Source organism: Aristolochia californica, unplaced genomic scaffold (assembly GCF_029961685.1).
Source record: "Aristolochia californica isolate CCGP_79_NKW_82.1479 unplaced genomic scaffold, dmAriCali1.0.hap1 SCAF_8, whole genome shotgun sequence".
NCBI classification, from domain to species: Eukaryota; Viridiplantae; Streptophyta; class Magnoliopsida; order Piperales; family Aristolochiaceae; genus Aristolochia; species Aristolochia californica.
In genome coordinates, this window is record NW_027182279.1 from 6,118,017 (window position 1) to 6,130,594 (window position 12,578).

Below are 12,578 nucleotides of genomic sequence, written 5' to 3' on the forward strand. Positions count from 1 at the left end.
TTCTAAAAGTTTGAAAATATGTTGATTGGTAAAATGATTGATCAACAAGCCTAGGAAACAAAAGATATAGTCATTACACATGATTGATCAATCATACCTTTCCTATGATCAATCAACAGATCTATCAACCTTTAAGAAATTGATAGATAATGGCTAGTTTGGCTGGGAATCTTATAAATAAGCTACCAAACATCTTTAACAACATTAACTGAGCTTTTATTTGAAATCCCAAGCATTCAAAGAAGCATGAAATTTTCATGCAAACCAAGTTTTGAGAGAGGAAAAAGTTGTATTCTTGCATTTTTTTCAACCTCTCTTAAAATCATTTATCATCCTAGCTTTATCAAGATCCATAATTTATTCTCTTGTGCTCAAAGAATTGGAGAATTGGATTTCACTAAGGGATGACTATTTCTCCCATTCAAAAAGGTGTAAGTCTTCTTTTAGTTGTTATATCCTTCATTTTTCTTATCAAGGTTGTTCTAGAACCTGGAATCTAGCAAGGGAAGCTTGCTAGAGCTGTAATCTAGCTGTATAATCTCTATAAAAAATATTTTTCATAGTGTAATTGTGTATTACATGGCTTAAAGAGACCCAAAATCTCTTTGGAGTTTTAAATTGTGGTGAATAGAACATATTAGTCGAATTTTCCGTAGCAATGATTCTTGTGCAGTGATTACCAATATGGGAGTATTGAGAATAAAAAATTTAAAGTTTTGCGGTTTAATATCTCGATTCACCCCTCTCTTAAGAAGCCACCTAGACCCAGATTGGGCGCCAAGCAAGGAAAGTGGGGATGCAACCTCCTTAGGGTACTTTATCGACTTTTTGTTGAAAAGTCAAAGTTGGTCAAAGAATAGAATTCTTATATTAGAAATTCTTGTTTGTAGTGTGATTCTTAGTTGATGTTTCCTATAGGAATTTTATTTACTCTCCTAGTAGGAGTTTGAGATTCCTAATTGATGTACATGAGAAATTAAAAATAGAATGAAGCTTGGCTAGGTGAGGATTTGCTCTCTTATCTCCCTTCCCTCTTTTTACTCAATCCCTATCTCCTCTCCATTACTTACTTTCTTTTCTTTTCTCTCTTCTCTTCCCTCATAAGTCCTCTTGTTCTTCTTCCCTCTTGAGCCTTTGTATCTCTTTTAATGCTTCACTTCTCTCAATCTACCATTAACTCTTTTCTTACCCTCTAAAACCTCAATCTTAAGCCTCTCCTTGCACAAATTGGAAAAAGATAGAACCTTTTCAAGAGGATTCTATCAAGTGGTATCAGAGTAATATTTCCTTGGGTCCTTTTGAAACCGTAGTCAATACTAGAAACTTGGAGAAAGTTAAAGAAGATAATGTTATTCATCCCCCTAGAAACAAAAACTTTGCTCAATTTTTATCTCGACTTGCAACGATCTCAACTTGAAGAGACCAGATCTCATCTATGGAGGTAAAGATTTCTACTTCAGCAACCCAAGTGGAAAAGCTAACACTATAGATGGATTCATGCATGGAAGACAAAGTTTTAAATCCTCCTTCACTCTCTCATTAGCCTCTTGTCAAAGAAGCTTCCTCCAAGTCATTCATTGTAATAGCTTCTTTACCTTCCCCACCACCCGTGTTGCCTACGCCACCCAGACCCACAAACCCTCCTCAACCAAAGAGGAGAAGGGGTGTTAGCCTTCTAGGTGCATTTAGTCATTTTTGGTAGAAAATTCAATGTTGGACAACAAATAGGTGTTGGCCTAGGTAACTTCTCAAGATAGGGATGAATTGAGATTTTTACAACTAATACTAAGTGTTTATATGAAAAATTAAAAATAATTATAAAGATTAACAAGCATACACCGCAATTGACGACGAGAAGTTTTAGTTATCGATGTTTTCTTATTGGTAGTCACCATCCAAAAACTTTTCCTCACGAAAATTCCACTAATTTCTCTATTAACTGAAATTTTCCAATAAAAGAAATTTCAACTCTTTTTTAAGCCACGTATACGAATACAAATCTCTCCTTGAACGAGAATACAAAAAAAAGGAAAATGTACACCCTTGGAATTTGAAAAGACAACGTTCGCCTTGCTAATTCCAGTTGAATCACGGCAGGTAATTCAATCCGGAAAAACAACGGGGGAAATAAGATTCATACCAATTTTGCGAGTCGTCTTAATGAATACCACGTCCGGCATTTCGCCCTCCCCCGCGAGGAAAAAAATCCCTCATTTCCCTTCTGCTCTCTCGACCGGCGCCGCGGCCAGCCACCCAAGCCTAAGCCCATCGTCGACCCCTCCGTCCCCAAGCGTGGCCGTGGCCGGACGCCTTAGCCCAAGACAGAGGGGCTCTCCGCTTTGCCTCGGAGGCCTAAAAGCCGGCCGAGGAATGACTCGTTCGTCGTCCCGATGACGATCGCCACATTAGCGGCGGTGCCGATAGCTCGAAAGGCCAACGGGACCACTGCCGCGATGTGACAGAGCATCTCGTTGCCAGTTAGAACGTCCCCGAGGCCCCGTGGGAGACCGAGAGAGGTGGATAGAGTCGACGGGAAGGAGAAAAGACCTCGCGGCAGGCCACAGAAAGTGGGCGGTCCCGTTATTTCAAGTTCACCACTGGGTTCACCGCTGTAAAAGAGATCGCGTGGTCGGCCGAGGAGGTGGCCGCAGCTGAGACAGCTTCAGCAGCTGCACCCGAATCTGCTCCTGCTCCACTGGTTCAGTAGAGCCGGAGGGTGTGGGATATCTGTTGTGTGTAGTTAAGATGTAATTTAAGATAGTTGTACGATAATCACTACCATTGATCAGAAAATTACGCAAATTTACAAACTCTATTTATGTTCAGTTTGATTGTTCGTCTCCTTTTTCTCTGTTTTAGTTGTTTCTTCATTAATAAAGATTCGTATGCAAGCGAAGATTTCCCTCGAATGGCTATAAAAATTCATAATTGTTGATTTAGCGTAGTATAAATCAGAAAATTAAGTGAAGATCGTTGAACATTGATCATCGTTTTATAGCAGCTATAAAATAAAACCTCCACCATCAACCTCGGTGTGCTTACCATGTCGTTGAATCACTTGGAACTGGTAAGAGCGGCTGCTAATGCAAATACATGTCAAAAATGTGTATTTTTAACTTATGATGATTGTTTTAGCTCTAATGTTAAGATTTGATGGATTCCTCTTTTCCTCACGGCTAATGCCATACTTTCCTGCAAAGAAATTTCCAGTATTTGTTTAATATATTATCTATTTAGATATATATTCTATTTAAATATATTTTAAAAGGTTGTTTATATCATGTTTTTCATTTAGGGGCATTGACACTGAAATCTGTTTTCTACTGCACTTGAACTCGTCTACACCAATACCCAAAGATAAGTTGAAGTTGAATCAATTCATTTAAGATAAAATTGAATTCTTCCCTTCATTTCAAGTTCATCGTGGACTAACCCCCTAAAGGAAGACCAATCAGATACAAAGGTCGAACAAGAAGCAAGAGGGAACACTCATCCATGTAACCCATGCAAGGGTGATCATCCACAAAAGGGAGGACGACCCATGCATGGTTTTAGGCAAATCATTCCTAAAATCTCTCATATGAGGGTCCAACTACAACCTTCGACTACTACTCAAGGATCTCTTAGGAATCATGGTCAATCTACCCAAATGAATCAAAGAGACAAATTTTCTCAAATCACTCTATCAAATGAAGAAGATCAGGGCCATATCAATCGATTACATGAAGGAAATTGAAATCCAAAATTAATATGAGAAGAAAGGAAAGATTAAACATCGATTCTTATTGATTTATGTAATTTCTTTGTTCTTTAGGTCTTCGATTTCTTTATGAATTAGAGAGATGTTGCAGCTGGAGGAATCCCGGGCGATTTTGGATTTCATTATCGGAATCATTAAACTGATGTCCGAGTTGGCCGGTATCAGACTTCGTCTAAGCGGCAGTATGGTAATTAGGTCAGACGAGTGAAGCTGTTAAGCCCTCTTTTTGAAGAGCTGAGGGATGGCGATCCGTTGATGAGAGAAGCAGAGATTGCAGGGCATGTTTTTTTTTTTAAGGCCGCGTTGGAGTCGGTTCAATTGCTGCTTCGCGATGTTAATGAAGGAAGCAAAGTTTATCAGGTAAATTCGTTTGCTTCGTTTGTTCTTTTATTTTATTCAAATAAGATTATTCTCTGTGTTTAGAATTAAGAGGTACTTGTCTTCTTCAATAGAATTAAGTGGGTTCTAGCCGGCAAGTAAATGACATTTTACATAGTTTTATTGCATTCGATATGTTCTCGGCGTTATTTCAACTTTGTTATGGATTGATGTTAAAGATTACATGTTTCAGCTCGAAGATTGCATTACCTGATTACTTTGAATGTGTTTTTTAGATCAAGTACAACGAATTCGATTAAATATTTCTACTTTTTAAGAGGTACCTTGTGTAAATTTCAGCATTGGTTGTCTTCACTGTCGGTTTACAGACGAAGTCGACTCAAATCTGTTGTCAGAAAATATTAAAAATCAAACTTCTTGCCCACATGACTACTTTGTTGTGTAAATTTCAGCAATGATAGTCGTCATTGTCAGTCTACATTGAGTCTTAGCTTGCCTTGGGAGTTTCTGCATCCATTTGAACTTTTAAAGCCCCTGTGACATATTATTTACTTGTTTCTCTTCAGTATTGATTCTCCTGCATAAGATTTGGCAGATATCACTGTTTTTTTAGAAGATTTCTGAATAAAAGGATGAATTGTATGAAAATCAATATCTTCGACGTTTGATTTTCTCTGTTCCATTTATTGTCAGGGAGACTATATGATTCTGTGAGCTATTTTATCTGCTTGAAGCCTACCCTTTTAGTATGAAATGACAAAATGAAACATTCATAGCATTTTTTATGACTGACGATTTACTCAGCCACAAGATTGTAAATTTTCCTTGAAGGATGCATGCCATATTGTTCACCACCACTTGCTATGTTTGTGCAGGATGTGGCTGTAAGATTTTCCCTTTGTTCAGAATATCTTCTTGAAATTATTAATGAATTAATAAAGTTCTCATTTCCAGCCCTTTATCATAGTTCATATTTTTTTCACTGTGATGCTTATCCACTACTCGAGATAAAATATTCTCATCTCTTATTATTGCTTGACACCTGAGGAAGTTCAAGAACAGGAATATGCGGAATTTTATTCTTATGAAGTCTTCAATATTAAGTGATCTATAGTTCTTCTGGCCTTATCAAGTATAAATCTCTTTTTCTATCAATATAAAATTATAGTTCTTCTGGTTCAAATGTTATTTATTTTCAATAAGAAAGCTAGTAATTTATAGTCGGGATACATGTGACTTCTGTTTGACTTATCAATATTCCACCATTATTAGGTTGAACTGGTGCACAGTCAATTAAAAAGAGTAAAGGTGAGGATGGATACTCCTGATTTGCAGCTTTTCATGGATTTGTCTCATGCAACAAAGGTTGAGAAAGAAACTGACTGAGCTACCTTAAGTAGGTTGTCAGAGAAGTTACAGCTCAGGACTATTAACGATCTCAAGTGAGGATCACTTGCCCTGCATGAAATGATTATTTCCAGTGGTGGAGATCCAGGTGATTACATAGAGGACATGTTGGCATTGTTGAAGAAGCATAAACATTTCTTACTTTCAGAGCTGGACAAAGATATCTCTGAAACTGGGCATAGCTTGGTTAAACTTAAGCCTCCTGTGATTCCAGATGATTTTCAATACCCAAGACCCAGTACCAACAGAGCAGGTATTTTTGTTATTCCATTATTTGATTGTTTTTTCAGTTTGGCGACTCAAGTAGCAGTTTGAAGATGGAAAGAACTTTGCCCCCCGTTTAATTAGATCTCTTTCAAGTGATGTTCAGAAAAAAAAAAAAAGGTTAGAAATCGAAGAATTCATGTCGTACATTTGGGATGATGTCCATTTGCTGAAATTACCAGTTGAAGGTCCAACTATATGACCTTCTCCAAAACATTCTCACAGAGTAGCATCCCTACATGTCTTGCAGATGCTGTTTCTGTCACTTTCTCTGTCACACAGGGTATGATGCTGATGAACAGGGTAGTTGGTAACTGCGCATGAAGCACCTGGCAAAGTACGCTCACATGAATGCGAGGCTGCTGTTCATATATGAGTTGCTAGCTGCAAGACACCCCCATCAATGGTGGCATGTGAATCAGTTTGGCTCTGCAGCAGTTGGAAAACTCCCTGCCCTCTAGGAAAATTCCCTCCAGGCGTGCTAGTGCCGTCTCACCATTGATATTGATGTGCAGATTTATTTGTTTGATTCTGTATGTGGCTAAATGCACTATTTTATGAATCTGAACTGTTATCATTCTCGTTCTGTCGCATCACAGACGAAAGAGCAATCCTGCATCCAGAAATGGCTTGATGCTGGTCACATGACCTGTCCCAAGACAGCGGACACTATCTCAGACGGCTCTCATGCCTAATTATGTTCTAAAGAGTTTAATTGCACAATGGTGTGGAGCTGCCAAAGAAACAAGGAAACTATAGAAATAAAGGAACAGGGTGTACTTCAGATTGTGATAGAAAAACTATTGAAGTCTATGGAGAATTTGGCCAATCAGGGCTCGTACCAGTTTTATTGGGATCTGATGAGAACTGGGTCACCACGCAACGGGGAGAATGCTGCAGTTGTTCTGTGTTTCAGTTGATGCCGAACATTAGGCCAAGGAGCTTGGTGCAGACGAAGCTGTGAAGGATTTAATGGAAAATGGAAGAGACGGGCCTAGTGGGAAGGCGGGAATCTTCTTGAGCTCAAAAGCCAGGCAGTTGACGTTGCTGATAAATGAAACGTGTGTTGGCTTTCATGCCCAAGGAATCATTTACAGACCCTTTTTAGATTCATGAAGAGGACCAAGAATTTTGAAGCAATAGGGTTGGGAAATATATTTGTATCATTTAGTGTAGGTTTCTAAACTAATAGAGATATTGATTGATAATGGAATATGACGAATCTCTATGTAGGCAGTTGAAGTTCACGCGTATGGCAAATTGTGAACACGTACAAGCAATATGTTCTATTGAGCAAAAATAATGCATCACAGCAGTTTAATATCTCAACTAGGAGCTCGAGGAGTGGCAGAGTAATCTGGCCAGACAAAAAAAAGGGACTGGTCCTCGGTGTAACACTATTTTAAACCTATACCTCGCTCTCATAACAACAATAATACTAGCTATCGGTAGAATAAAAAAAAAAAAAAAAACATGTAATGAGATCCAATATATAAGGCTAAAATCTCCCTTGCACACTACTCAATCTGAGAGCCCAGCCTTGCTTCTCAAGTGCTCCTTGAACTCCATGATATCTCCTTCCCACCGAGTCACAGTCTGGTTTTCACACACCCATATCTCTTGAGCCACCTGATTAATCAGCCTGAAATCATGACTAACAAGAACCATGCCCCCATCCCACTCTTTCAAAGCCTCAGCCAAGGAATCAATCGTCTCAATGTCAAGATGGTTAGTGGGCTCATCAAGCAACAACATATGAGGCTGCCTCCACGCCAACCAAGCAAAGATCACCCTGCTTCTCTGACCATCCGATAAGTTCTTCATTGGCATCACTTGTGCTTTACCTGTCAACCCGAACCTTCCTATTGCAGCTCTCATTTTCTCTTCTTCATTGCCAGGGTATTCTCTCGTCATATACTGAAGCGCTGACATCTCCATCTCAAGCTTCTCAGCCAAGTGCTGGTGAAACTGAGCAATTCTCAAATGATTGTGCCGTCGAACCATACCATCCTGTGGCACCAGATCCCCTGTCAACAGCTTCAGCAGTGTGCTTTTCCCAGCCCCATTTGGCCCCACCAGCGCAATTCTTGAATCCAAGTCCACCCCAAAATCAAGGTTCCTATATATGAGATTATCAGGAGTATACCCAAAAGTCACTTCCACAAACTGGAGTACAGGTGGTGGCAGTTTGCCCACATCTGTGAAACGGAAAACCAACACTTTATCTCGAACAACCTTCTCCGTCAGTCCACCTCGTTCCATCTTTGCTAGTGTCTTTTCTTTGCTTTGAGCCTGGCGTGCAAGCTTTGCAGACCCATGACCAAACCTGGCAATATACTCCTTCATTGATGAAATTTGTTCCTGCTCCCATCTATATTGTTTCATTTGGTTTTCCTCAAGTCCTGCTCGAGTTTGAACATACTGGTCAAAATTGCCAGTGTAAAACTTGAGTTTCTTACTTTGCATGTGTATTATGTTTGTGCATACACCGTTTAGAAAATCCTGAGAGTGGGACACCACCACCAGAATCCGGTCAAACTTCTTTAGTGTTTCCTCCAACCAGACACACGCCTCCAAGTCTGTTAACATATAATATACAGTAAGAAAGTAATTTGACTAAGCTTTTGGAGATAACTAAACTCAAGTTAAAAGCAATATATGCATTTAAGTAGGGTATAAGGAGCAGATTCAAGTTTTTGGAGATGATTAAAGCAAAGTTAAAAAGTAATATAAGCATTTAGGTAAGGGTATAAGGAGCAGAATCATAATCCACAAGGAATATACAATCTAAAACTAACTTAGCTACATTGAAGCCCAATCGTCTCATTGAACCAGAACTAAATAAAAAAGTTATTCCGCCTCACCTAGGCAAGGACTGCTACATTACACCCTTAATATTATAAAATTAATTTAATAGTTAAAACTGGTTCAAGAACTGACATGAAGAGAATTGTATGTACTCTTGAGAAATTTCGAGAAATTGGAGAAACACTACTGCTTTACATACCACAGTTCCAGGTAAGATTTGGACTTCTTCACTTTCAGGAAAATAAAAAGAAAAAAACAAATAAAAAGCAGACAAATTACAAGCCAGCTACAATGCAATAACTGATATCTCAGCATACGTTCTCTAATTTTTTTAAACCATTCTTCTGGGACAAAAAAAGAAACTAAGAACTAGAATTGGATTAAAATAAAATAAAAACTTAATGCTTACCCAGATGATTTGTGGGTTCATCGAGTAGAAGAATGGTCGGTTTCATAAACAATGCACGAGCCAGTGCAATGCGCATCCGCCACCCTCCAGAGAAATCCCGGGTTTTTTGGGCTTGCATTTTCTTGTTAAAGCCAAGTCCATATAAAATTTCTGCAGCACGTTTTTCAGCAGTTGATGCATCCAAGGCTTCTAACCGCTCATAAATCCGCTCTAGGCTTTCTCCACCGCCGTCATCCTAGAAAACAAAGAAAAAAATAGTAATCTTCAGTCGGGTAAACAATCTGATAAAAATCCAAACCAACTTTGACAAATTATGTAGATGAATCAAAGGTTTTACTATTTTTCCCTTTTTGGAATTTTAAGATGGCAGAAAAAGCTTTAAAGTCTAACTAAGTTGAAGTTGCACCCAATATCTGCAAAGTGAAGGAAAATGATCTGGTCCATCACCTCAAGAAAAGTTAGGAAGAGGCTTTGAGGTGATAATGATGGTTAATGATGATATAGGTTACCACTTTACAATGAAGCATATTCTACAATTATGTCTTCTAGAAACTTTGCAGTTTGTTATAGCATCAACCATCATACACTTATAATTCCCTCATCATAGAATGTACCTGTGATGCCAGTGCTTCAGCTTCTTTCTCCAATTTCAGCCTCTCCTCATCACAACTTATCACAGCCTCAAGTGCAGACATGTCAGAAGCTTCAATTTCACGAATAAGGTGGTATATGTCCATGTGCTCAGGAATGGGAAGCTCTCTGCATCCTATAGCAGTTAAGACTGTGGACTTTCCACAGCCATTCAGTCCAAGCAAACCATATCGTCTAATAAGGCCAAAAAGGAGAATGTAATAAGCACCGGAATCAGATGAGAAACGGAGCAGGTATATAGACAACCAGTTACACATTCCAGTTATAATATACCTTCCATAGTTGAGCTCCAATTCAGAATCAACTATTAAGTCATGACCATGAAAAGTTACTGTTAAGGATTCAATCTGCAAAACAAAACAAAATAATAAGCAACTATGTGACTCAGCTTCTAAAAAATAAATCGAACCTAGCCATGTGGGAATTTGAACTAAGAGTAATGTTTCATTGACTCACTTAAAGGCACTCAACAGGAAGGAAATTAAGCATAAAAAAGACAAAAAACGGTTGATGAATAAAAATTCCGTTCAACAAAGACAAACTGGGACTAAAAAGAGAAATAAAACCTAGATGTAAGATAAGAAAAGAAATATCTCTGGAAACTAGTAGCAAGATAACTCACCACTGATAATGCCCCCCCAGAAGGAGAATATCAGTCTAAAAGACAACAGAAACCTAACAAGATGTTAGACAATATCAAATAGATAATACTAGTCCATTACAATAACAATAAAAAAAACAAAGAACCAAGCCTTGATACATAAGTAATCCAAAAAAAGAAACCAATAACAACAAAACTAAATGATCCCCACCTCTTCATGTAAGTAGATCTACAAAGTTTGTAACAAGTAGAAAAACAAGATGCACAGCGAGCAGCAGTGAAAGAACTCAACGAACTTCAAATAATTATAGTGCAATTTTCCGGTCGACAAAAATAATAATGCAAACACCAGTTCCCGAATCCAATTAGAACCCAATTCAAATAACTACACCAAACAATACCACAGAAAGTATGCACCGCTATTTCATGAATTGAATACGAAGATCAATCCTAGAACCAAAAATCGTGCAAGCAATACAAAACAAAAGGAAAAAAAAAAGAAAAAAAGAAAGAAAAAGAAACAGATACTTAAACATACACCTATTACAAGGTCATGATTCGGGCAGCGGAACATCAATCATGGGACAAACAGAAAAAAGAAAATCCCAAACGGAAAAATTCATTCCCAAGTGTCACTGTTACTATGACAAAGAACAATCAGACAACTCACATGTATATCTCTGGAGAGAGGAAGGAAACGGAGGACTCCAGTACAGTATTACTATGACCAAAAACAATCAGACAACTCACATGAATGTCTCTGGAGAGAGGATGGGAACAGAGGACTCCAGTACAGGTCCGATCCGATATCTGCAGATCTCCAACTCCGCTTGATAACTTTTCAACTCCATTATCAGCCGCTGACGCAGATGTCGACTTTGACGAAATTGTCGCTGCTGTTTTCCCTCCTCTCTTTGCGGCCGCGGCGGCCTTCTTCTGAGCGGCCTTCTTCTTACTCGCGTCAGATACCATATTTCTGAACCAATCAAATCAGACTCTCAGAACAAAAAACCCGATCTGCTAAACCTAGCTTATTAACGAATCCCAAACAAGAAGCAGTCGATGGAGGGGAGGAAGAGAACCGAGAGCCGAGGTACGTACCTAGAGTGACAGCTTCCAAGCTCAGGCTAGGGTTTACAATATGGATTGAGCTCGGTGTTTCGTTTCCGGGAGAGTAGCTACCCAACACGAAGGAAGGGTTCGAGGGTTTATGCCGCGAGGATGGGAGGAAGATTTTATAGGCCAAACGTCGGACACGCGTCGGAAGTTTGTGCGAGGCGGTTGTCGTCACACATGTGCGACCTGAGAAGTTTGGGCTGTTCAACGTTTACTTAGAAAATTTGTATTTCATTGCTAAACTTATGAACAAATTATGTCTTCGATTTATTTAAAATAATAATTTTTTATCTTTAAACAAAAACACTCATACATAAGAAACATTTGACTACATAAAAAACAGTCAACTATTTCCACATCAATAAAACACTCATACGTAAGAAATACTTGACTATACAAAAACAGTCAACTATTTAAAATCTAGAAGTTTTATAGCCAATTTGTCACGCTGCTAAATTGAGCAAGAAAAAGCTCATATCCATCAACGTGTGGCCTAATTTACTTTGGGTGAAAATTAAGTCAAAAATAAGAGAAATAACCTTTTATATAAATGAGGAACTCTAAGCACAAATTTGAAGATGTCTACGAGTGATTTACAAAGCCTATTTATGTGCCAAAAAGATGTATAAACCCCCTTATCCCTTATTTAAACTTTGACCAACGAGAGATTGCCACTTAAACAATACAAATTCCAAATTTATTCAAATTCAAATAAGGCATTCCCTAAAAAATCCAATCTAAATTCAACTTAAAATTTTGAACCCATCAACCAGCCATCTAGATAGGACTCCTTAGTCGTGCAAATGCTTGAGTTGTGCTCTAGGCCACACGCCTTTGTATCATTCTCCCGCTACAATAACGTTGATGTCCTCATCGCATTACCTTCCTTAATTGCGAAGAAGAAATACTACCAAATAGATGCACTCCCACGATTGTTTGGCAAAACCCAAGTTAATTGGGCTCCTCCCAAACTTGCTCGAAAATGTATCAAGTGACACAAAGGTTTATTGTCCCATCACAAACAACACTTTTGCCACATACCCATTTGGCATGAACACTAATGTACCCAAGTTGAAAAACCAGTTTGTTGGCTCCCCCTTGAGTTGCTTTCGAGGCACCTTCAGATCAAAGCGGATTTGTGTCGAAGTTGATATTTTGGCACTTTGACCGCCCCTGATCATGTTCACAACCTCTCTCCATTGAGGCAAATTCTTTGGAAAATC

The 12,578-nt window shown here is 38.6% G+C and overlaps 1 protein-coding gene and 1 long non-coding RNA gene across 2 annotated transcripts; one reads left to right on the forward strand and one right to left on the reverse strand.

Moving 5' to 3' along the window:
* Positions 1-3,905: 3,905 nt before the first annotated feature.
* LOC137938158 (uncharacterized) lies at positions 3,906-5,740 on the forward strand. Its single transcript, XR_011109860.1, has 3 exons — positions 3,906-4,120; positions 5,372-5,407; positions 5,500-5,740. It is a non-coding gene; the product is annotated as an uncharacterized lncRNA (long non-coding RNA).
* A 1,290-nt stretch (positions 5,741-7,030) lies between these two features.
* On the reverse strand, positions 7,031-11,434 carry LOC137938630 (ABC transporter F family member 1-like). Its single transcript, XM_068783600.1, has 6 exons — positions 11,341-11,434; positions 10,990-11,215; positions 9,912-9,985; positions 9,602-9,812; positions 8,988-9,222; positions 7,031-8,349 (listed from the first exon to the last, which is right to left on the reverse strand). Exons 2-6 carry the CDS (start codon positions 11,209-11,211, stop codon positions 7,292-7,294), a joined length of 1,800 nt encoding a protein of 599 aa, XP_068639701.1. The 5' UTR covers positions 11,212-11,215; positions 11,341-11,434; the 3' UTR covers positions 7,031-7,291.
* Between the last annotated feature and the right edge of the window lie 1,144 nt (positions 11,435-12,578).